General features: G+C 41.0%; 1 protein-coding gene across 1 annotated transcript; it reads right to left on the reverse strand.

The window, feature by feature from the left end:
• Window positions 1-452: 452 nt before the first annotated feature.
• LOC137879510 (V-set and transmembrane domain-containing protein 2-like protein) lies at window positions 453-22,761 on the reverse strand. Its single transcript, XM_068720273.1, has 4 exons — window positions 22,514-22,761; window positions 3,563-3,732; window positions 1,915-1,959; window positions 453-1,672 (listed from the first exon to the last, which is right to left on the reverse strand). The coding sequence occupies exons 1-4, from the start codon at window positions 22,626-22,628 to the stop codon at window positions 1,364-1,366; spliced, it is 639 nt and encodes a 212-aa protein (XP_068576374.1). The 5' UTR covers window positions 22,629-22,761; the 3' UTR covers window positions 453-1,363.
• Window positions 22,762-26,631: the final 3,870 nt, after the last annotated feature.

The raw sequence follows: 26,631 nt of genomic DNA on the forward strand, positions 1-26,631 counted from the left end.
AACTTTTGGTAAAATATATATTTCTACCATCAATACAAGTGTGTCTGCATGCTCGTGTGGGATTCATTTACCTAGAGTTAGAGGAAGTGCTGCTCTCTTCTGGGCACAAACAGTAGTTGCAAGTATTAAAAACGAGGCTGGAGCGCTTCTGTATAAAGCATTGTTTTTGTGTTGGAGTAACTGGCTGCAACACAGCCATTCAACTGTTAAGATCATTTTGAACAGGATACACAAAACTGAATAACCTATCCTTTTACAAAAAAAAACGAATTATGTTTGAAAGGTACGCAGAAAATGTCTTCCTCCAATCCGTAACATATATTAGGTTAAAATAAATAAAGTGTAACTTTACCTCACAGTTCAAATGAAGAATCTACAAACCCATTAGTTTGTGCCGCCAATAGTAATAAAATACAACACTGAATACCAGAATAACGAAAAAAAGACCCAAGTCATTTCAAATGGATGTATTGAACAGAACAGATACCAAACAGCAGCACTTAGAACAAACACAGTCAAGAGGAGAATGTGATTCAGGTGACAAAAAGATATACTGTGGTTGAAATGATGACAAAAGTTTGTAGTGATTAATGTAGTAATTGTGTTTCTTGAGTCATTTGGTTAAGATGCACAGAGTAAACTTAATGATAACAGCATAAGTCTACAGTGCCAAACATGAATTTAGATTTTTAGAAGATTTTATATTATCTTGATGTGATGAAGGCATACATTTTTCATGTGACAAATGTTGTAGTGTTATAGTGTTAAAACCAATATTACATAAATAAAATGCAATTTGAAAAGTTCTCAGGTGAATGAAAAAAGCTTAATTTATTCTGAATTCCTTAGAAAGCATTAAAATACTGCAGCTTATACTGCAGCTGCACATGTTTTGGTAAAAGACAGTAAAACTGGCACATTGCAAAGGAAATGGTTTATTTAGTATTTATGATTTCAATGATAATTCTGACTCTCCACTGCCTGTACTTTAACTTTGTGAGGAGAAGTTTTTGCCATTGAAAGAGTCCTGCTCAGACAAAAAATAACAAAAGAAAAGTTATCTGTGATTACAGCCTAACTGTCACATTAACATCAACCTAATACAATAGGAAGAAAGCACAGAGACAACAAAACAAAGCAAAACAAAAAAAAAAACAATCACATGTGCAGTCAACAAAATTGTGCACTTCATTGGCATTCAACAGCATTGGCATCCAAACAGCAATATTAGAGATAGACAAACACACCGTGAAACACAAAGCGTCCAGTTACGTCCGACACCTCGACTCTGTGGCGACGTGTATGTTGATGACAGTCCCTCTTTAGAGATAAGTCATGGACATGCAGACACAGACTGCCGACTCTAAAGCACACAGCTCTCATTACAGTCAGTGGTGCTGCTAGCTGATCTCCTCTTCAGTTCTCTGCCCTCTGTCTGGTGGCGGGCGTGAGGGTGGTTCCCCTGTGACCGCTGCCTTGGCTCCTGCAGCTTGAAGTCATCCGGCCCCCGACTCCTCTCAGGCTCCACCTGGAGATAAGCGCGAACACGGTGTTGCTGCGCCACGGTGCCGCTGAAGTCAATGACACGACACTCATACGTGCCCTCGTCTGACGGCTTGACGCTGGAGAGACGGAGCTTGTGGGAGATGTTGCTGCCGGCTACTTTTACCACCTGATGGGGAAAAAACATTATGTATTCTTATTTGAAGCTGTATGGTAAACATACAGTAACATGTCTATATCATTCTAAACTTCTTAATTATGGATATGGGTAAAATGGATAATAGAAATAGATCTAGCAAAAGCTTGGATGTCTTTCATCTTCATTATAATGAAAACAAATATCTGCTAGTTTTCTTTGATATTGTCTTCCTTGTTTGTGCTTGTTGACAGTTGACGCAGGATCAAACTCACACTAATTTTGGTGGCGTCTTTGGAAGTTTCCTCCAGGGGTGCAACCTGCACAGAAATATGGATGATGCATTAGCAACAGATGCACATTTCTAAAAACATCTCACAAAAGCAAAACATTGCAGTGGACAAACATGTCTGATGTTTTCAGCGTTTTTTTCCCCTTGTAGTTACCATTTTCTCTCTAGTGGTTAAGCTTGATGTATGTGCTTGTGCGTGGGTAAGCATGCTTATATGTGCATGTTTAAATGTGTGTGTGCATGAGCACACACTCTACAACCCTAAGCACGTAAGCCTCTGAGCAGGAGAGTGTGTGTGAATGTGTATGCGGAGGCACAGAGGTATTCTTTTGGGCATAGGTATGAATTATGCATGGAGCAGACAGATATTTTGAAAATCTATTTCTTTCTCAGTGCCAATTATAGTGTCTAGAGGCACAACAGGGGAGCCTGAGTTCCCCCATGATGGGAGAGAGTCAACCTGTTCCCCCAGTGCTGGCAAATGCTAATCAGCAATTATCCCTTGGTTTCCATGCCAGAGGGTTTCTGCCGTGGCTAACATTGCATTTCCCCCTGCCTGATATATAGTGAGCTTTAGGTTCAGTCCGAGCAGTTCTGTCCAAATAAATTGAATTGCAAAAACTGAAATAGTGATACAGAAAATTGACTTTGTGACTCTACTGAACAGATATAAAAAGAAATGTTTAACCTTGGGTCGCTGACTAAAATAAAAGCCCTCATGTATGAGAAAATAGCTGTCACAGATTATGTTTTCTGCTTTCAAGCACTAGCCATATGCATCTCAAAGATAAAGGGAAATTAGTTCCATTTTGTTTTCTATTGTCCTTTTTTACTGGAAACCCCACATGTTGTTTTGTAAGATAAAAACTGAAATTGATTATTTCAAACCATAGGCAACACACAAAGAATGGGTTGCCCATTCGCATATAAAACATTAGACAATTACTTGCAGAAAGCCTGGGAGAAGAGGAAGCTGTTTTTTAGGATAATTGTTGGGCTTGTTGAATTTCTTGCTCTTCTTCCTCTACTTAGTGTATATGTATATCTCTACACACTACCTGAAATTATATACTTAAGATATACAGACAATGTTATTGATGTTTTTCTTGTGATTTGTACATGTATCACTGGATGTCTTGCCGTCTTTATGATGTATAATATACAGTGGTGTCATGTAAGTGCCTTATGCACTCAGTCGTCTTACCGTAGTCTACACTAATACATTTAGTCCCAACCTTTTTTTTGTCTGTTGTATGCCTACAGCCCTATTTGGCTAGCCTATGTACCCCTTCATCGGCATCATCCATAATACTGTATGATGAATGAATGGATCATAAATGGCATATTATTTATCATAATTCATTATCTAAAATATTGTTACCTCTTTTTTTCATACAATTGAATTGTCCACATTCAGGGGGTTCAAATTTGTGTTCATTGTATATGAGCAGTTACCTCTTTATTGTAAATTTGCTAACGATCCCATCACACCAGTTTTCAATCATATTTGGATGCTTATCACAAATATAAGGATTTGCTTTTAAAATAGAAACTCTTTTACCCACTGCGGTACAAGTATTCACCCGAGAATCACTGCACATATCAAACAAAATGCTTTCTTTGCATCTTACATTATTAGCGATCTGAGCAGGCTTCTCTTGCCAGTCTCTGTGGTCCTTGATGTACCACCACTGGATCTCCAGCGAGTAGGAGGGAGAGCCCGCCCCACGGAAGGAACAAGCCATCTCTACATCCTCACCGCTCTGCGTCGTGATGTCATGCGGCACCTCTGTAAAGAGAGCTGCAAGAGTATAAAAAAAGGACAAAGGTTTAGGGAAAATGATGGGCTTAAGACATCCTCGAAATGACAGAAGGACAAATCCTCAAGATTTCTTTTTCTCAGGGAGCTCAGTGACAACTTTTCACTGGCGACGTTGCTGCATCACACTTCAGTAAGGGAAGAAATTGTAACACACGGGTACAAGGTGTTGGTAGCCAAGTAAATATAGCAACGAGAAATTCAAAGAGAAGGTATCGACTCAACAAAGCAGTGCTAATTGTTAGATGAAAGCGTTGCTTAATCTACAGTGCAATGATCTACAGTGTTCTGCATGTTTCACTCTCTTAGTCTTTCGGCAGAAACTGTAGTTGCATGCTCAAGCGTCAAGACTGTGATAATATGCTATTAATGTGTTTTAATAATATAATCCTTCTTTCAATGGTTCAGCAGCCCAAGCTGAGCTGAACATTGTACCGATATAGTAATTTGGATGTGTCATAACACTTCAATCCCACGCACACATAATATAATACCACCTACACAGAGAACATCATTCTCTCTTTGGCTTCTGGTAATGGTCAATAATTCAAAGTAAGACTACATTTTCCATCACATATCTGACTCAGAATGCAGTATGTGTGTGGGAGGACACTTTATGATCCTTCTTGTCTGGATGAAGACGCAAAATGGAGACTGACCTAAATGCAACTCTTGAAAGACATTACGCTTTCTTAAAACAAATTAAAAAAAATCATAGTTAACCCCACTAACCCCAAAACAAAGAGTAAGAATGAATCAAAGCATGAACCAGGAGGTTAATGGATGAAACTACAACTAAATTAAAGAAACAGCTCGGAGGGATCTTCTTTAGAAACTTTTTATACCCCACACAAGTCATCACCACATATGTTCGGTGTTTGAGATGTTAATTGATCACAAAAGCAAAGGATTTTAGGTGCTCAGATCAAATTGACATGAGTGAAAACTATACATTTACCATATATAAAGCTGGCATATTAACAAAATCCAAAGATATTGAAAACAGACAATAAAAATGAAGTCTTAAGTTCTCATCTCACCTCATCTCATCTTCAACCACTTATCCGGGATCGGGTCGCGGGGGCAACAGCTCCAGCAGGGGACCCCAAACTTCCCTTTCCCGGGCCACATCAGCCAGCTCTGACTGGGGGATCCCGAGGCGCTCCCAGGCCAGTTTGGAGATATAGTCCCTCCACCTGCTCCTGGGCCTCCCTCGGGGTCTCCTCCCAGCTGGTCATGCCTGGAACACCTCCCTAGGGAGGAGCCCAGGTGGCATCCTTACCAGATGCCGAACCACCTCAACTGACTCCTTTCCACGCAAAGGAGCAGCGACTCTACTCCGAGTCCCTCACGGATGACTGAACTTCTCACCCTATCTCTAAGGGAGATGCCAGCCACCCTTCTGAGGAAACCCATTTCGGCCACTTGTACCCGCGATCTAATTCTTTCGGTCATGGCCCAGTCCACATGACCATAGGTGAGGGTAGGAACAAAGATTGCCCGGTAGATAGAGAGCTTTGCCTTGTGGCTCAGCTCTCTTTTCATCACAACGGTGCGGTAGAGCGACTGCAATACCGCCCCAGCTGCTCCGATTCTCCGGCCAATCTCACGTTCCATTGTTCCCTCACTCGCGAACAAGACCCCGAGGTACTTGCACTCCTTCACTTGGGGTAAGGACTCATTCCCTACCCGGAGTGGGCAATCCACCGGTTTCCTGCTGAGAACCATGGCCTCAGATTTAGAGGTGCTGATCCTCATCCCAACCGCTTCACACTCTGCTGCAAACCGATCCAGTGAGTGCTGGAGGTCACAGCCCGATGAAGACATCAGGACCACATCATCTGCAAACAACAGCAATGCAATCCTTAGCCCACCGAACTGTAAACACTCCTCCCCACGACTATGCCTCGATATCCTGTCCATGAATACCACAAACAGGATTGGTGACAAAGCGCAGCCCTGGCGGAGGCCAACCCTCACCGAAAACGAGTCCGACTTACTGCCGAGGACCCGGACACAGCTCTCGCTTTGGGCGTACAGGGATTGGATGGCCCCCAGAAGTGGCCCCCTCACCCCATACTCTCGCAGCACCTCCCACAGTATCTCCCGGGGGACCCGGTCATACGCCTTCTCCAGGTCCACAAAACACATGTAGACCGGATGGGCGTATTCCCAAGCCCCCTCCAGGATCCTTATGAGAGTGAAGAGCTGGTCCGTTGTTCCACGACCAGGACGAAATCTGCATTGTTCCTCTTCAATCCGAGGTTCGACTATCGGCCAAACCCTCCTTTCCAGCACCTTGGAGTAGACTTTACCAGGGAGGCTGAGTAGTGTGATACCGCGGTAATTGGCACACACCCTCTGGTCCCCCTTTTTGAAAAGGGGAACCACCACCCCGGTCTGCCACTTCCTAGGCACCATCCCAGACCTCTACACAATGTTGAAGAGACGTGCCATCCAAGACAGTCCCTCCACACCCAGTGCCTTCAGCATTTCTGGACGGATCTCATCAATCCCTGGGGTTTTGCCACTGTGGAGTTGTTTGACTACCTCAGAGACTTCCATCAGGGAAATTGATGATGCTCCCCCATCAGCCTCCAGCTCTGCCTCTACAATAGAGGGCGTATTAGTCGGATTCAGGAGTTCCTCAAAGTGCTCCTTCCAGCGCCCGATTACCCCCTCAGTTGAAGTCAACAGAGTCCCATCCTTACTGTATACAGTTTAGATGTTTCTCCGTTTCCCCCTCCTGAGGTTCCGGATGGTTTTCCAGAAACACCTTGGTGCTGACCGAAAGTCCTTCTCCATGGCTACTCCGAACTCCTCCCACACCTGCTGCTTTGCCTCCTTCACGGCAGCGGCTGTAGCCCTTCGGGTCTGTCGGTACCTTGCAACTGCCTCAGGAGTCCTCCGAGATAACATATCCTGGAAGGCCTCTTTCTTCAGTCGGACGGCTTCCCTGACCACCGGTGTCCACCACGGTGTTCGAGGGTTACCGCCCCTTGAGGCACCTAAGACCCTGAGACCACAGCTCACCACCGTAGCTTTGGCAATAAAAGCTTTGAACATCGTCCATTCCTGTTCGATGCCCCCAACCTCCACAGGGATGCTAGAAAAGCTCCGCCGGAGGTGTGAGTTGAAGATCTCCCGGACAGGGGCCTCCTCCAGACGTTCCCAGTTTGCCCGCACTACTTGTTTGGGCTTACCAGGTCTGTCCAGAGTTTTCCCCCACCCTCTGACCCAACTCACAACCAGATGGTGATCAGTTGACAGCTCCGCCCCTCTCTTCACCCAAGTGTCCAAAACATATGACCTCAGATCCGATGATATGATAACAAAATCGATCATCGACCTTCGGCCTAGGGTGCTCTGGTACCACGGACACTTATGAACATCCTTATGCTCTAACATGGTGTTCGTTAGGGACAATCCATGACTAGCACAGAAGTCCAACAACAAACGACTGCTCGGATTAAGATCAGGGAGGCCGTTCCTCCCAATCACGCCTCTCCAGGTATCCCCATCATTGCCCACGTGCGCGTTGAAATCCCCCAGCAGAACTATGGAGTCCCCCGCTGGAGCCCCATACAGTCTTAAGTTCAAAAAAATTATATATAAACTCATCATTCAGTTAAGTGAAGTGCAGGCAATATTCATACAGTATCAACCCTTCTAATTATAATATAGTTAATATATTGCATAGTGAAAGTATAATGTACACACACCATCCGTGGAGCTGTGCATTGATTTAATATAAATTTACAGTATCACACCCCATCAAGTCTTGTTTTCACACCCACCTCATTTACACTCCCTACTCATGTGTCTCTGACATCCTCTCTCTTAGTCTCACTGATTGCATTGATTTTAATGAGACTATTTAAAAAATATTACAGGAATAAATGATTTTATTTTGTTGTGAGGGTAACTATTATGTGGCTGATGCATTATTTTCAGTTTTTTTGTCTTTATTGGTCTATTTTGTAAGTAGCTATTGTTACTTTAGTTATCTTTCCTCATCTTTTAAATACATTTTTTGTTTTTTAAGGCATTTTTAATTAATAATGTTACATCTGCCTCAGGTGTGCTTAAATAGTATTATCATTATTTACTCACACTGGAGATTTGAAATGCGTCACCAACTCTTTAGTGAAACAGTGAAAAGTTTCATGCATGAAGTGTGATGAGACAATAATCTCTAGTCTGTTCTACCTATGGATTCAACCTCTCAGCTATAGAATAGTGATGTTTCAGGGAGGCACACGGACTGAGCAGAGAAAACATACAAACCAGAACGCACGCACATATGTAGCATGTTAGAGTTATAAATACCTTGTCCATGTGAGAAACAATAGTTTAATTTAATGACATCACCATATGTTTTTTTAAAGCCAATAAAGCCAAATTATTTGGGGGAGCTGAAGAACATTTTAGGGGGGCTTCAGCCCCCCTAAAAACGCCCCTGGGACTGAGCATGTCTAGACCAGGTTAGCGAAGAGAGAAGTCTGACGCCGTATCTGTAATTGTCGTGCCCTTGATGCACCACTGCTTGCGGCCAGGCAGTGGCCTTATTTGTCAGGAGGAGACGTACTGGAGGGATGGAGCCGTACTGGGGCCAAGAAGGGTAGAGGAAGAGGAAAGAGAGGAAAAGAGAGAAAAGAAGGACAAGGGCAGAGGTGAACCGAGGCAAGAATGTTGAGAAGAAAGAGCTGAGAACGATGGATGGAATAGTGAGGAAAAGTGATAGGAAATGCAGGAAGAGGAGCTGTAAAGCAGAGACACCGGATCCACACACACACATGCACGCGCACGCGCACGCACACGCACACACACACACACACACACACACACACACACACACACACACACTCACAGTGATATGAAGGAAACAGGAGCGTTAGAAAGAACCGTTTGTAAAGGAATGACATATGGAGAGGTACGAAGACAGAGCAACATGTAAAGTGCACTTAACATTGTTCACCATACACACCATATAAGTTAATGTTCTCCAAGTTTGGGCTCTGCTAAAAGCTTCAGCTATATTCAGAGTACTCACAAACCAGTGCACTTTACACCCCTGGCAAGGTACAGAGTCATCTATTAAAAGTCACAACAGCATTAAATTACTCATTCTTCAGCAGAAAGAAAAATTATAGACCATAAAACAAAATGTTTCCATACTGTTTATTTTAGTCCTTGAAATGTCGTCTTCATTATGTAAGGTGTCAAACTATTGTACATGCGTTTTGTCATGGCAACATGGAGGTCCATTACTTATGAGGAGCTTGATGATAACTCTCTAGCTCTCCTCTATTATGCAAATTCTCTTGAGATTGAAAAATAACAGGTGAGATAAGAATACATTTCAATGAAACTCAGTGTACCTCTCCAGTCTTGTTCCATCTCCATCTTACAGCACAAGTCCTTATTAAGACGCTGACAGACACAAGGGCAGAGAACATACTCTCGCTGGTTTCTGAAGCTCATGTCAGGAGGCAGCTGAACAGAGAGCTCACGATTCAGACAGACCTGTCAGCTACAAGCGGGTCCAGAGAAGTGTGCTATACAACACATAGCCTGAAGTTATGGTATGTAACAATACAAAAGAAGATGCTGCGATCAAAGTGAAAACGATATTATGAATAACACCCAAAAAACATTCATTCTTCATTTTGGAAAAAGCAGTTTGACCAAATGAATTCATGCCATAAGATTTAAAAATCTTGAATCAAGATTCACTTTTAAGAGTTATTTGAATGTAGGGCAAGGCTGAAAGATGTATTGGCATATATTAGCACATTGCAGATATATCAGTAATAGATGATGTAAATTTAGGCTGATAAGTATTACAAAAGTATAACAGATTAAAATAGTATCCTTCGAGCTTTATTGGATTGTTAATGAAACAAAATGAACATTCACAATAAAGGATTGATTGATAATGAAACACACAGAAAAGGTATTTAGTTCAATCAAGTTTCAAATCAAATAATTTTGAGTTAATTCTAAAGAAATCTTCCAATTATTAATTTTTCCATTTTTAGTTTTGTGCCAGATATGCCCATATAGATGGTGACAGTAAAGACTGGCCTCATCTTTTACATGTTACCCATAGTAGAGTGCTGAAGATTCAATATATAATTATTTTATTGAATCAAGTTTATTTATCTGAATGCACCAATGAACTTCTTACCAGAATTTCTTGTCTAATTCTTCTAATGTATTGTGAAATAATAACTGAAACAAATAGACACTAGGGATTTTACAGGTTTGACAGACTGTTTTCTTTTTAAATTTTCAAACTATCACCACATATTATGATAAATGAAAATATAAAAACAAGATAGATAACAAGATATTGAAGCAGATAAATGTTTTCCTGAATAAGATTTTTAATGTCTGAGCTGGTCTGTGAAAAGCGTCTTGTGATTCTGCTGCACAGTGGGAAATATTTTCTGGGACAATTTCCTGTAGCGCTAACTGTTCCTTCGATGCCATTGTAGACTGTAATCACAGCCGGCATAATGATTCACTTTCAAGAGAATCATTATGAATCTCTTGAACATGTCCAAGAGATTCAGAAATAGCATCTGAGGTAAAGCTTTGATGATTATAAGGAAGTTAAAATAAGCAGAAATTAAACTGTAATGTGACCTTTAAAATAAGGAAGGATCACATAGCAGTTATTATAGAAACAGATACACCGTATGTTCAAATTCTTAAGCAGAAAATGATTTCTTGAATTTAATTTTTTTTTTAGTAAGGCTGAATCAATACTTGGTGAATCTTAATCAATCAATTACCACACATTTATTTCACTCTGATAGGACAAAGAATGATAATGAAAAAAAACAGCCTGAAGAGAGCAAAGGGTAAAATGCAGATTTAATGCCTTTGTGCTTTGAAACATTACATTTTTTTATGGTTTCTACAACAGCATTAACTTTATGTTTGAAAAAGCATTTTGTAAGAGTGTTTGAAGAGCTGCTGTTTGAGTAAAACATTGTATTCAAATATATTCTTTTCTATTATTTCTTTCATTTTTTTTCTTCCTCTATACATCTTATTATTCAAGACTGTCACCGTGTCTCTTAGATGCCCGATGAAGAGCACAGAGGGTATGACAAAACTTATCACAATGCCTTGTAATAATGTGTTTTGAACATATGGTGCCAGAGCTGAAGCCTGGAATAGCAGAGAACCTCACTGTGCATAAAGTATGAAAAAAACAACAGAGGGTGGCATTTCAATCATCTGAGTTTTCTTAGAATTCTATGCAGGCGCTGGCACTTTTTTTTGGACCTGAAGATACAGTATCAATAGCTAGCGGCAGAGCACAGACAGCAGCATCTGTCACTTCGAACAGGCTGCGTTCCTACAAACACAAAGCTCTTTGTGGGACACACAGTAAAAGACACAAAAACAAGTGAGCAGAAAAAGAATGATGGAAAGAAATCAGAAAAATAATTCTTATCTTATCTTATTTGTCAATTCTTAATCTTAATTGAGCAAAGTTAATGGATTATATTATTCTTTTTTTACCTGCCTTAGCAAGACTTCCCTAAATTGCCTACAAGTGGTTCAAAATGCTGCTGCCAAGCTTTTGACCAAGTCCTCCAAAGGGTCTCATGCTACTGCCATTTGCATGAGACCCTACTACTATATCGGATGCTATCTTAGTAATTATGTTCTCTGGGTTTGGGAATGTTTATCCTCAAACTTTTAGCACTATATCATGTACATATCCTTTTTAAAACCCCCTTTTAAAATATTATCCCTCAAAAATGAACCAACTAATAAAGCTAAAGTTAGCCTACATAGCTAGCCAGCTCCAGCTGACGAAATCTGCTAATGCCAATTGTCAGGAGTGAAAAATCTGCCACTGTTAAAACTGTACATTCATTACAGTTTAACAATGACTAAGATTACGGCACTTGTCTTTGATTCTACATTTTTGTTACACCATTTGTCTTTATTATATTTATATATTTGATTGAGATTTCACACTATCTATGTCATTGTTTGTAAAATGATTCTCCCAAAATCAACCCTTAATACCCGTTTGAATGTAAGAAACAATACATGTCTACAACGTACAACCAAAGTAGAGTATAAAGGAGAACTGGTGAAGAATTAATGACGCTAACTGAGTCGCCAAAGTCATTTGAAACCACAATGTATGAAGTCAAAGTCAAGTCAAAGAGATAGCTGCACAGGGAGTCCTAAAATACACTCGGGAGTCCAAAGCAGTCGGACAGGCTTATAGCAGCAAGGTAATTCCTTCCCATTTCCCCCGCCAACCAATAAGACCCCAATTTTGCAAACGCAAGATTTTTCTCAATTTTCCACCTCTTTCTTTCTTGTTTAAATCATTTCTTAGCTTTCTCTCTCTCTCGCTCGCTCTCTCTTTCTCTCTCTCTCTCTCTCTCTCTCTCTCTCCAGCTCAGTAACATCTCCCACAAATCTCCCCCTCTTGTTGTGGACACTGCTACTATTCTCTCTCCCTTTTCTATTGCCCTTTCATTCTTACATTCTACCTATTAGAGGTTCCTTCTACCACTCAATCCTATTCTGTACTCTTACCTTCCTTCCTCCTTTAATTCAGTTTCCCTCCACACTTTTTCCTCCTCTCTATGGCCCTCTCGCTGAGTGGGCAATCTGTGTCTGTTGGCTCTCTGGTGTGTGGTATAAAGAGATGCTTCCAACTCTCAGAGTAGCTCACTACATCTCCTGGAGCCTTGCCCACTGGCTCTGGCAGGTGTTCAGCATCCTGGGAGACTTACCCTGTGTGTGTGTCTCACTGTGTGTGGTGCCCTGTGGCTTGTAGTCAGCATACAGTGTATGTGTGTAAATGGAGCTGTGCGGATTTGAAAAGCATGTCACATACTGTATAATGGTGCTACTGTGTGTTTCTGTTGCATGTTTTATGCAAGCCATTACGCATAGCGTGTCCCTCTACATGAAAGAAAGGAATGGATGTGAGGCAGAAACGAGCCTTTCCAATCATCATTTTGCAACATCTCTCTCTCTCTCTCTCTCTCTCTCTCTCTCTCTCTCTCTCTCTCTCTCTCTCTCTCTCTCTCACACACACTCACTCACACACACACACACACACACACACACACACACACACACACATATATAGAACCTATGTACTTCTATCTCTGTGAGGAAAATAATTGACAAAATACACACGATATCAGAGCAATTCCAGGGATCAAAGGTATGAACTCCTTTACCAGATGGAGAAGAGAGACTCAAACATTATCTGAGCATTTCATGATTTTCCTGATTTAAATTATTGATTGCAAATCAAATATTTGGGGATTTGGGATTTTTTGATTGGACAAAATAAGATATTGCACTTCTGAGATAAATTTGACATGTGGTTGTGAACTGTGACAAGTTGCACTAAAACGTGAGAATTAACTTATTTTTAACTGAACCTGAAATTTCCCCTGTCATATTTATTTCCCCCTAAAGCATGATAGATAGATAGATAGACTTTATTTCAGACTCTGGGTCCAGAGAGACAAATACATAAAAAGACATACACAAAACAGCATGGTGTTAAGTGGCAGCTTTAAGGGTCTCACAACATCTCTCTGCCCTTCTATCCCATATTACCACAATATGGCAACTGAATGAGAAAAGGGGCTGGTATATGTACTGCAGGGCTGATGGGTGGAAGTAGAAACAGTTTGGAGAGAAGGCGAGGGGGAGGTCAGGTAACTGCAGGGCTGATGAGGAAAGAAGTAACATTTGTGTAGAGGGGTGGGCCAGTCAGGTGATAAGTAAAGAAGGAAAAGTGCCAGTGCATCTGGTGGATGGATGCAAAATGGAAACTAAGGGGCCTGAGGAATAGAGAATGTGGCAGGAGAAGAGGGACAGAGAGACTGTGACAAAAACAGAGATTCATTTGAGATTCATTCATTTGAGAAGCTGTTTGCTTGGATTCAAGAGAATTTTGATAAGACAATAACACAGAACGGTTGCTCTACCCTAATCTGCTGATTGGAGCATTCCTAGTCATGACAGATACGCTCCTTGAGTTCTATAAATACATCCCTAATCATTAGCGCCACTAAATCATGCTGTGCCCAAACGAATGCCTCACCATCTTGCCTCCCTTGTCCTTCTTCCTCCTCCTCCTCCTCCTCTCGGCATTATCGATCTGACAGTTGTCAAATTGCCTTTTAGTTTGCTATGCAGACGCCCTCTTCAACTTGCCTGTGAAACACGACTTGTTGACAAACAGACTGTCTTCCGGTGAGTGCTGTGGCGACGTCAGGCCTTGACAAGCCTGCTCTGCAGACATCCAAAAGTTTCCTGCCTTTAATCGCATTAGCGTCACCAGAAATCAATCACATAACCTTGGTAGAATGCTAAATCAACAGAAAAGCTGACGCCAATGGTACATTCTCCCCGGCCTGGCAGAGACAAGTGTGAGATCATACTTCTGATGTGAATATTGACTTTCAGGAACAACTCAAGCATACTGGGTTGTCTCATTTATGATGCCACAGAAAGAGTTTGCTTTGCTTGGCTTTTTCTATAGATAAAGGCAGTAGCGTCAGAACTGCCCTCTAGTAGAAGCAGGGGTCCCCTGTTTGAAGATGCAAGTACAGTACATGCATTTTTAACTTTACTTCTATATTGCTCAGAAAGCAATATAGAAGTGAGGCCACGAGAACACAGAGGCTTCTGCATGCTATCCAACAAAGACTCATTAAAAAGAAAATAATGAAAGAAAAGCAATGTGGTGGAGGACATAAATATATAAAGAAATGCATGTACACTGCTCTAGCCCCAAAGAGACCACTCTTGAATATTTCTCACTTCAGGTGCAAGGCAAAATGAGAAGGATAAATCCAGCCTAAGAGCCAGTGTGAGGTCAATCCATCGATCCTCTCTCTCTCTCTCTTTCTCTCTCTCTCTCTCTCTCTCTCTCTCTCTCTCTCTCTCTCTCTCTCTCTCTCTCTCTCTCTCTCTCTCCCTTCCTGCTTTGGAGTGAGCTTGAGCTGTTTGAGGATGACTAAATTACAGAGGGCTAATTAGCATGGACGAGAAGCAAGTGTGACACCCGTATCTTTGCAGGTCCATGTGTGTGTGTATGTGTGCTTGTTTGTGAGCCAGAGACAGAAGCTCGCAGTTTAAGACTGCACCAACCCTGCAATTTTTGGTTTTTGTCCGCCAAATTATTTAAGGACAAGGCTTATGTTATTCAATGATGTGTGCTTATTTTCAACATATTACATGAAAAGGCCAAAACCAACAGTGTGTTCGTCCATCTCTCATCACTTTCAAGTCCAATCATTACTACTGAAATCTTAACTAACCAATCACAACTATATGCAGAAGTTCCATTCTTTAAAACAAGCTTAATAATTTCATAAATCAGCTGGGCACTGTAGTTTTTAGTTCATTTTAGTCATTTAGCATTTGTTGTGGAGTTAGTATGCTATTTGAGTACATACAGCACCAGCAAGGTATATTTGGGAATAAAATAAAGGATACCTGTGTCATGGTAATGAAATGCCACCCACAGCATCAATGTGGCCCGTTGACATGTTTTAAAAGTTTTTGTACAACAATGGAGCTCTATAGCACAGAGGAATAAGATGTATCAAGATTTGGCTACGCTATCACTTATTAAAAATTCGAACGACCATTAAACCTGGTAAAACAAAACATATATATTTGATTTGTAATCATCTGTTCAAATTCCAAATCCTCCTTGTACTCCAGTGGGGGATGGTCCTCTTAAGCCCGAGCGCCCCCATTTTTGGGGGCTGTGGGGGGGTTGCGGAGAAAGTTTAGCGTACAGTGCACTCATCAGTAACGAATATAATGATGTTGCATACCTGGTTAAACTGCAGAGCCTGGCCTACAAAGTCATGTAAGCCGCTTGTAAGGACTCCAAACACAACACAAGAACTAACTAAAGTTATTACCAAAAATCAATCAAATTGGCTCTAATGCGTTGAAGGAGGTGCCAATGACTAAAATCGTGCAAAGGGGGGGCTGAGATACGGAGGGGGAAGGGCTGGAAGAGGTGGAATCTAAAACAAAATTGAATGAACACAGAGACTGAGAGAGGGCTCACAGAGTTTCTGGCTTTCAAATAAAGCCAAAACTGCTCTATTTGGATGTATTGAACACCATTAGTGATATATACAATTGAAATTTATAGTTTGGTATATGAGAAAATTAAAATGGCACACATTTTGCAAAATGTGTAAATGTGCACATTTTGGAGACCTCGTCTGAAATGTCTGTACTAAAACCTCTCTAATTTTGTTGTGCTTCACTTTATCAAAGTCAGAATTTGCAGAGAGACTGTTCACATATTGTGCTATGATCTGGGAGAGGTTTAAACCTGCAGCTACATCATTCCTAAGAAATAATCATCCTGAAAGTGCTTTTGTTTTTAGGCAAATCTGAAAATGATTAATTTGTGCTGTGTGCCATCTTCATTTACTCTTAACCAGCAATATATATACTGATATTTAAACATCTGAACAAATCTCACAAGTGTTCCCTTTATTATAACACTAAACGTATTAAAATAGACCTTGTAGTTGCAGAAATATACTCATATTAGTATAAGTATGCAAATTTTGAGCAGAGGCCTAAAAATAGGGCTAGGGCTCAAGAGGATTGCACCGTCCATCAGTTTGTTGACATAAAACACAACTGCTGCCATACAGTAAGTTTAGTTTGTCTGCATTGATTCCACTGGGAAAAATGTACTCATATGATGAGACAACAGGACAGGACATAAGCCTGGGCGGGGTTGTAGATAGCGAGCTAACGACAGCATTCCACTAGTTAAAAATGCTAGTGTTTTATCAAATGCTCCTCTAACAAAGAATGAGCATTATGGTAAATAAATTGTATGTAAGATAGCTGTATCACCATGCATGAAATCAGGATATGTCGGAATGTCGGCACATACTGTACCAAACAGTTATGTCAAAGTTTTAGGACGTAAGAATAGGACAAAAAGAGACATTTGGTAGCTGGAAGAATTGTAGAAAATCCTTCTCTAGGTTAAGTGCAAACATTTTTCACCTTAAAAAAGTTGCCACCTTACGGGGACAGCAAGTAAAATCAAGGTCATTAACTCAATGCTTCCATTTGAGTCACATCCGTAGGGCACCGAAGAGCAGAAATGATTAATTGAGAAGAAATCAGTCACAGTAAATACCAAGACATACAAATCCAGCTTAACATCACCAAGGTGAATGTAAATAGCCCGTAAATAGAATCCCTCTGGGAAGAGGTATTTCACTAACTTGATGAATGGTTTTAATAATCAGGGGAGCCCTAAGGGAACGGTGGATGAAATAACAAGAAGCTCCTGTAATAAAGAGAACAGCTGCAGAAATTCATCTTGATCTTAAAAAGCTTTAATCCTGCCTGCAGATAATCAGCTAGAGGAAGACATTATGTTTGAGTAGTGACTATGGGAAAAGCCTTGAAGGGTTACAGCACTTTGTGCTGTTTAGAAGCTATAGTTTTAACACAAGACCAATACAAATATATTGTTTGGCAGTTATTAAGTTATTGTATTCTTATTAATCTACCACTTATAGTCAAAGATAAATCAAACGTTATACCTGCAGTTGTGAATACTACTATCACCCTCACTGTGAAAAGACATTTCTATACAGCCGTTAGAAGTAGCCTGCAGTAGTTGTAGGCTGCACTGATAACCAAATGTGGAAAAAAAACATAATAACACTGAGAAACAAAAATAAGCAGCCTGGGAATTTGCGTAAAAGTCAATAATGCTGTATTTGCTTCACAATCAGCGGCGGTGCAAACAGACAGGAGTCTCCTTGGGGAAATAATCGCTTGCCGCGAGACCTTCAGCCTTCATTCAAGGTGGAAGGTAAAACAATGAAATAAGAATGGAGCCGGTAATCAAGTCAGCAGCTGTCTGCCTGTTGCCGCCGTTACTCCAGAGTGAATTTTTTATAGCCCATGGGACACAAGACTCGGAGGCCATTTCTGACAACATTATGTTCTGCTTGAGTATGTTGCCTTTGATAACCTTTAAGCGATGGTGTATATGTTTTCACGCGACGCGACAGTTGAGTACAGCAGTGACCATGCTGATTACAGCACTCTGCTGTTAAATGAAGCGGAATTAAAGCAGTTTCACCTTGGTTGAAGTAATGTAACGAAATGAAATCTTAACTTTCAATTAAAGTGAGTCTAAGTGAGCTCATACAACCAGGACCTCGTCACTAATTTCCTGTACAGTATATTCTCTCAATTAAAAAAAATAATTTACTATCGCTGCACATTTCACTGAGCAGAGCTGACCATCTTAACCAGAGCTGAGAAGGGTCCACACAAAACTAAATCTCTCAGGCTCACTGCTAACTTCTCTCTGGTAGATTTAAAGAGCTGGTCCTGCTGTTATTAGCTAGTTTGTAATTGCTCGTAGGGACGGGGGTCACATCCCCACTAATATATGAACAAGATCGTATTGCGGCCACTGACAGCTCCATGAATTGCGCATTGTTTGCAACCACTATCTGCCCTGTCTCAAGGCCTGTTTCACAAGAGATATTGTGCTAATGATATTACCACACAAACATGGCCATAATGTTTTGCAGCTGAGTGCAATTTGCCCACTTTTAGTGTCCGATTGCAATTATCCATATGGTAAAGTATATATGAGCTTCAAGTCAATGCTTCGAATAAATGTATGCATATTAAACACATTTAGATATGTACAAATTGGGCGACCGTGACTCACTAGGTTAAGAGGGTCGTCTGGTAACTGCAAGGTCGGCGGTTCGAACCTTGGCTGGTACGTGTCCCTGAGCAAGACACTGAACCCCTAACTGCTCCCTGGGTGCCTGTCATGGGCAGCCCACTGCTCCCTATATACAGGGATGGGTGAAATGCAGAGAAAAATGTCCCCTTCCTTGATGAATATAGTGTATAAAATATTTTTTTTAAAAATAGCACAGGTGCACCTGATGCTATTTGCTTGGCAGCGCAGTTAGGGGTGCATTTCTCCCTTTGCGGATGTTTTGAGAAATACACAATTTATTGTACAGGTATTTACTGCCGCAAAATCAGCACAATCTTTTTGTAAATTCGCTCCCTACTGTATGGCCTTCAGACAGGCTTTGGCCTTTGACTTTAGTCAGATTTTAGTATCCAAGACCAGCAGAGTATTCGGTTCTTAGTGGGCGAAAGATTGGCACGAGCAGCAGCTGCAAAAAGCTTTTCACATTTATAGGACTGACCCCACTTTTCTGCGTTAAGCCAAAAATGGAAAATACTATATGTATGAGTGTTTTTACTGCAATTTTAAAATCCCAATTTCTGTCTATGTAAAATGTATTTTTTTTTAATGATTTCAAAAAAGTGGCCCAGACAAAAATGTTTAACTGTGGGTCATGACAAATATTATTACATCACCAGGGTTTACTCCGTCACCAGAGGAAGCAGGGGCCCCTTCAAGTTGTAACATGTTAAAATGTACTCCTGCCACCTCGAGGTGAGCATTGTTTCAACCATCCTGTCACTCTCCTGCTGTCTCCTACCGAGCCTCCGCCAGCGTCCTCCGCTGTGACAGCATGACTGTACAATCTGTTGCCCCCCGCGCACAGTCGGAGCTCCATTAAATTGAAAGCCAATGCAAACTGCCGGGGCTGGCCATCCTCATTAGGAGGACACCAAGCAGAGGACTGGCAGAGAATCCCAGACACTTTGGAAGCCTAATGAATTGGTACACGCCCCCACACTGTGAAAGTAGTACGCTCACGATGGATAACAGGATGAACGCTGCCATACAGCACTAACACTATCTTGCAGACAAAATGAAGGAGTTCAGAATTGATGATGAAACCGCGTGTGGCATCATCGTCACTTCGGGTTGAACGGCGTCTACATGAACAAAAACTCACACAAACACTGCTCACTCCTCCATCTTCACTGGTGAGACACAACCCTGGGAGCGTATGGCAGGTGAGTCGCTGACACTTTGACACAATGTGGCCCACAATGCGGTGAAGGCAGTGATCCACGAGACTTGGTCGCTTGACTTCACAAAAAACATATTATTTTGCTTTGCAGGTGATTTAATCTACACTTCAGCTTTAGTAGAAACTGGGGTGCTGGGGTTGACCGGGCCCCAGCCAGATGCACTTATCTGGAACAAATAAGTCAGGGCTGAATCTAACAAGCACTCTCCAGAACAGTGCATCCAGTCTCTCTGCTCTACATGACGGCTCAGCCCCTCTCTACTGGGGCAATTTATCAAAGAGCCCGATTGAAAGAAACAAAAAATAGACAATCTCCTGAGGATTACTTAACCACAAAAACTGTCTCTTCTGCTGCTGCTCCTAGTGTGAAAAAGGAAGGCTTTTATTTGTATTTCTGTATCAACTTTTAAAAACTTGAACACAAGAGCTTTCACCCTTGTTAAAAGAGTCCACACCCAGAGGCATTTACTTCTTTACGGCCAGTCTGAGACATGGAGTGGGAAAGAGAACACAATGATTATAGCCAATTTTAGTTAACTCCTTGGGGAGAAATGCTACTAATTGATTTTCCAACCTGTCCAAGACATTCAATCCATTTGGAACCGCTGCACACTGCATTCATTTATGACGATCGAGCTAAAGCTTACTTGCTAAGCAGAGAGGGCTCAAGGGACGACTGTTGACACTGTGATGAAGTGGTTATCACACAATTTAATTAGACAACAGTAAATCTATGTCTGGAGATGGTGGAGAAACGTGATGATGCTTAAAAGAAGAAAATGTATTCTACAAAAAAAATGAGTACTGGCTGAAAATAAAACACTTAGGTTAGTAATAAAGTTGTTTTAGCAGCTGACTGGATGCTATCTTACCGAATAAAAACATATTTAAGAATGCCATCTCCTACAGCATACAACTGTGGAATCAGTCCGGCAAAAATATATGCTCAAAACAAGTGGTTTCAAGAAAGTCCATAAAACACAATTACACACTAAATAGAAATTTGAGGTTGGCATTACTGTGTAATTGGGTCTAAATCCTCCTGTTATTACCACTGTACACACATCCATTTCGTCAAGATAGTTTTACTGCTCATCTTTATTTTAGCTGGTCCCCCTTTCCTTAATTAAAAGACAACACTATCTTACAGCAGGTTTCACAAACTATTTTAGTCAGTCATCAGCGGTGAATAACACTAAAAATAATAAAAGGCATTTGACATGATAGATCAGCCACCAATATAGATCATCACAAACAAATCAGAGTCACAAGAAGTCAAATGTATGCGGTCAAGTACCAACCCTTGAGGAGTATTGAACAATAATAAATTATTTTTGTTAGAACAAGAGGCACCGAACTCTGAATATTAAACATGGTAAAGGCGCTACAATGCAGTAACAGGGCATCCCAAGCCTCCCCACCTCCATAAAAAGCACAGATCCCCTCTCTCCTTTGGGTGCCTTCAGGAGCTGTAATTTATCTCAAGAACACTGAAGGCACATACCCTTGGCTTTTTTGTTTTGCTTCTTATGGTTCACCTTGGCCTGCACCTTTGTGTCCATCAGCCAAAACCTTCAGCCAAACCTGGGCTTAATGTTTGTTATCATAAATGAATCTGATTAATCTGATCACTGTGTTAAATTGGACACATAGTCACACTGAACTGTTGCTCTGGTTTAGGTTTATAGTAGATGTTTGCTCTCAAACAACTGACTTGAACTAGTATTTGTTTTAACTGTCAAACACACTATTTTACTTACACGCAATACCTAATGATGTATTATTTTACATACAGTGCCCAGAGGTAAAATAGTAGCAATAGGAGATATAGTATATCTAGATGCCTGTAGCCTAGCGGTCTCAGGCAGATACCATGTAATCACAATATTAACAATCTGCTTTTTAAAGGGGTTTATGAACATCATCCTTGCTCTTTTCTCAGGTTTCCTGGCTGCCGGTCTCTACCTTCTGTTGCTACTGCGAGACATAAATGAAAAGCATTTATCGTTGCTGTTATTGGGTCCTACTGATTATGGGGGGTTCAGGTCGGAGCAGAATGTCTGCGCCAGGGAGGTTGAGGGTTCAAATCCCTGATGTGGCTGAGTTGAGTGTTAATTATTAAATTTATAAAATGCATAAATGGAACTGTTCAATGGCCATAGACAACATACTCATTTTACTGTACATTTTCCTGGATTATCACAGATAGACAGAAATCATTTTTCATAAAGGATTTTCTGCAGAAATAATTAAACAAAACAAAACCTTGAAGGCATTTAGTTTTAACTGATGCTGAAACAGCCTCTTGAACAAAGGATTATATAAAGCCCGATATGATGTAGACCTACCTGTTTGTTTTTTTCAACAAAATAGGTTTGAATGTAGGGGTTGAATGTGGCTTGTGGCCTGCTCTTGATAAGTTAGAAAAAGTGATCTTTCCTAATCACTTAAATTTAAAAAAAGCTTCCGCAACTTGCACTCGCTTATATTCCACTTTCACGCGGACACATACAATATGATAAAAGCGGGATATGCATACGTTTTATTTACTCCCAACCATTACCGTATCAAGATAATCACATACAACAGCAAGACTGCAATAATAGTCTATCTATCTTCATAACAACAGGGATCAACTTTAAAATAACAACCAATGTTCTCTGAACCCCACCCAGTCAAACCTCTTCAATAATTAATATTGTACAGCTTCTTCTTCCTATCAACCACCAACAAACAGACATAAAACAACTTGCCATTTCCAGAGATGCGATTATCCACCTCGCCTTGTCCGACGTTGAGAGCTGCGTTAAGTTGAATATAAAGTCCCACGTATTGTAAAATCCTTATCATCACTCCAAAGGCTCCCATTGCTTCAGCTGGTGTTTAAAGCGGTTGTATGAAAATTGTCACATTAGCTGAGGCGCATCGGTAAAATATCCCCGCCGGCGTTGAGCAGCCGTCACAGACATAAAGCTTGGAGCAGGAGGGGAGAGACGCTGCTGCTGCTACACTCGGCTCTGCGGGAGGAGATGATGCGGCCAGCGGAGGCGGAGGGAGAAGCAGCGTGGAGGCAGGTGCAGCGGCTCACTCTGAGAGTCAATTAGGCGGAGGGATCTCATCACAGAGTTGTTACAGTTTTTCCACCTTTTAAAAAAATAAATGTTACACAGAGCTGGCCTGCAGTTAACTGCCTACTTTTTATTTTTATTTAAGGACATTTTTAGAAGTACTTTTACTTTACAATTGACTAACACTATTACTAATAATCTTCATATTCAGGCCTTGTTTTTACTTTGGTGTGTGTGTGTGTGTGTGTGTGTGTGTGTGTGTGTGTGTGTGTGTGTGTGTGTGTGCATGAAGCAATGACGTGCGGTGAGGTTCGTGGCTGGTGAGGCACAGACACTACATAAGTCACATTTACAAATATATGAACCCAATAGAGAAGCTTAAATCACCATTCAATTGGCAGCTTGTACATTGACTACTGGTTGTTTTTCATATCAGTATTCTTTACACACACATAGGTAAGGTACATATTTGATTCCACCGGGAGCGTTTCAGAAGCGGAGCGCTCGCGGGCACCACCCGCGAACATCGTGAGATTCCGAGATAATCTGTGTAACAGCCACAGATGTAAAAAGTGAACAACAAACACATAAGAGGTTACTTTATCTGTCCGACGTTGAATTGCTGTAGATGTTATATTTCCTTGTTTTTTGAGACATTTTAAGCTTGGATATAGAATCTTACATTTTTGCGGTCAAAGCAAAATAGAAGAAGAAGAGAAGTGTAGAAGAAGAGCAACGACAGAACAAGCATAAACCCGACCCGTGGGCTCTCGCTCGCCCTCTTCTTTGAGGCAGAGTAGTGTTTGCCTCCCCTCTGTGCTTTTTCACTGCGGTTTAATGTCAGATCAGCAACACTAAATATGTTCTACACAGATGTGAAATACATTACCTATTGTATGTAAAGAAAGGACATATAATAAAAGTGTCTACAAATATTACAGTGGTGACAAATAATGAGAAAGCAAAAGACACACGCTCAACCCAGTTTGTGAGGGATTCACAATCTGAGATGAGGAACAGCTCGTCGCTGCCTCACCTCACGTGTCTCCTCTCTGTTTGAACAGGACATGGACTAATTCAGCGATTTTGATTATAAAAATGCTTGAAATGATTGGAATCATACAGAAATTGCATTTATAGCACAGATCAGTAGAGAAATATTAATATTTATTTTATTTTAGCATTATTTGTTTTTTACTTGTCATGATGACAGGCTCTGCCTCACCTGCCTCCCCTGACCGCACGTCCCTGGCATGAAGCTATGAAGCTAGCATCGCACTGGTTCCAAAGACTCTGTTTCAAGTCTTTATGCTAAGCTAACTTGTTGCTTTTGTCAGCTATTACCACATACAAACATGAGAGTGGAAACGTTATCCATCCTCTCACCTAACTTGTGTATATCCCAAAATGACAAGCTCTTCCTTTAAATAAGTCAATTATAGTAAAGTACTAAATACAATTATCAAAATTACAGTTTAATGCAGAAACAGCTGCTGTAGAGAGAAAATCTACAATGGCAGTGCCAATAAACTTCTCAACCAGCATAATTATCCTACAGGATTGTTAACCCTTATGTGAGCGTTATGGGGACTCCCATAGACTGTTGTCACAGCAGACATTTTGACTTGCCAAAGCAAGAAAAGCACTGGGGGAGTTAAAAACATTAACGATGGCTGCTTTCCAATTAGGTGAGCCAGTTCCAGGGATTTGGTATTGTGCATGACCACTCAGTGACACCGTTTATGGGGACACTAGTTTGATTGTTTACACGCTTTTCCTGCTTTGACAAGTCAAAATATCTGCCTTGAAAAGGGTATTTTGGCATGCACAATCGGTAACCTAGCTCTGAATGGTCATCGAGATAGAGAAGAATAATTACCTTAGTCATATGTATAGGCTTACAGAAGAATTTAGGTGTGGTACAACTTAGACCTGGGATTGATGCCACAGTTATCAACATCCAATCCTCATCATAATCAATATTTCTGAATGTGTAAATATTTTCTAATTCACTGTCACATGATACAGAGGTGGAGATATGGGTCTGTGTTGAGCTGTCCAGGGCCGAGAGTGCAAACACGGTCCAGGCTCAGTGAAAAGACAAGTGGCCTTTAGTCAGGGTTCTTTCTTTCCCAGTTTGACAGCCAGAGGATTCACACAATAGCTGAAGGACAATGCTCTTACATTAGAGACATGGAGACAATGAGAATAGTCTCTGTCATCTCCTTGTCTCTGTGGTATTGTGTAGAAACACATAGGCCTATATTTTGCAGAAATAACATCTCCGCAGCTAGACATTTCATGCAATTCTCCTACTTGTATACAAATGCTGCTGATTCATTTATCTTACTTAATATATGTATAGTATATCTGATGCAAAAAGACAATTCTGCTGTTTTCTTCAGACAATGTAAAATACAAGGTGAGAAAAGTACAATACTCTATGTATCTCGGTGTATTAAGAGAGGTATAATCTCTTCACATTTACTATGGTGCCTGCATAGGCATTTGTTTTTGCTCAAGTGTGTAATTAATTATTATCAAAGGGAAGAGAGGCATTTATCCTGCTGACTTTGATCCATCTGTGCAAGAGCCCGACATGTGGAGCTCACAGCATGAATTTTAGATTTTCTGAGAATTTATTTATTTTTTATTAAAGTTTGAACACATTTAAACAGTTTTTTTAATCACCCAGGTTTATATTAGTTGTATTAGGAATCACGTGGGGCTATGAAATCCATTTGTTTGCTCTGACTTTAATGAGGTATTTAATTCCGAGGCACCTGCTGTCTTCTGTCAGTGTTGGCAATACTGAAACATGATTTGTTTGAGGTTTAGACATTTGGGACATCCACAGCTAAACGCCTGCTCCCTCGACATATGAGCGCGGACAGATAGCACCATTTGAAGAGCTTGGAAATCAATTCGCAGATACAAAAGAAAACCAGTTAACCTTAGAGGTCTTTGAGAAACGCTACAATTTTCACTGTGTGCCTGGTCCAAGAGAGGCTGTTTATTTTTCCTCTTGAATGGTGCTGCTGTCGGCTCCCTTCCTGTGGGTGTCAACCAGGCTCTCAAGCCCGACTGAGGGTAAAATTGAAGCTGATGTATGCAGACGTGAGCCCCTAAGACGGACACAACACCTGCCTGGCTGCTCTGAACTCAGCACCTTCCCAGCACTAACTGCCTCAGACAGCTCCAGCCAGAGATGAGGTATGAATGTGTGTGTGTGTGTGTGTGTGTGTGTGTGTGTGTGTGTGTGTGTGTGTGTGTGTGTGTGTGTGTGTTGGAAATGATGGTTAGACAGCACAGGACCCGTTAAATGTAAAATGAAAGGAGCGAACTGGGAGTGGGTCTCAACCAGGGAGTAGATTTCAAAGCAGACAGCTTCCACAGAAGCTTCTTGACATCCATTATTTATTGAGGTCGCTTTGACACATTCAGCTGCTTCTTTTACCTGCTGCTTTTAGATAGCAGAACAGAGGAGTAGGTTCCTCTCTTTGAGCAAATTGATGCAATCAGCAGAGAATGTAGCGCACAATAGTTGCTCTCAATATGCCACTACATGAAATATTATTCAGATTTCATATATATGTTTTATGGATGTTTATTATGTTTATTGGAAAATGAAAAATGATTTTGCATTTGTCATGTGGCAGAAAATTCCATGGGGCCCTGTGGCTGATTGTCATTGTCACTACATTCTCAATGAAATAATACAAATAACTAATGATGCAAATATCAGCAGCATATGAGTAATAATTGCAACTTGAACATTGTATGGCAACTATTGTTATCTGGCT

Source organism: Cebidichthys violaceus, unplaced genomic scaffold (assembly GCF_023349555.1).
Source record: "Cebidichthys violaceus isolate CVI_PGR_0920_01 unplaced genomic scaffold, fCebVio1.0.p SCAF_25, whole genome shotgun sequence".
NCBI classification, from domain to species: Eukaryota; Metazoa; Chordata; class Actinopteri; order Perciformes; family Stichaeidae; genus Cebidichthys; species Cebidichthys violaceus.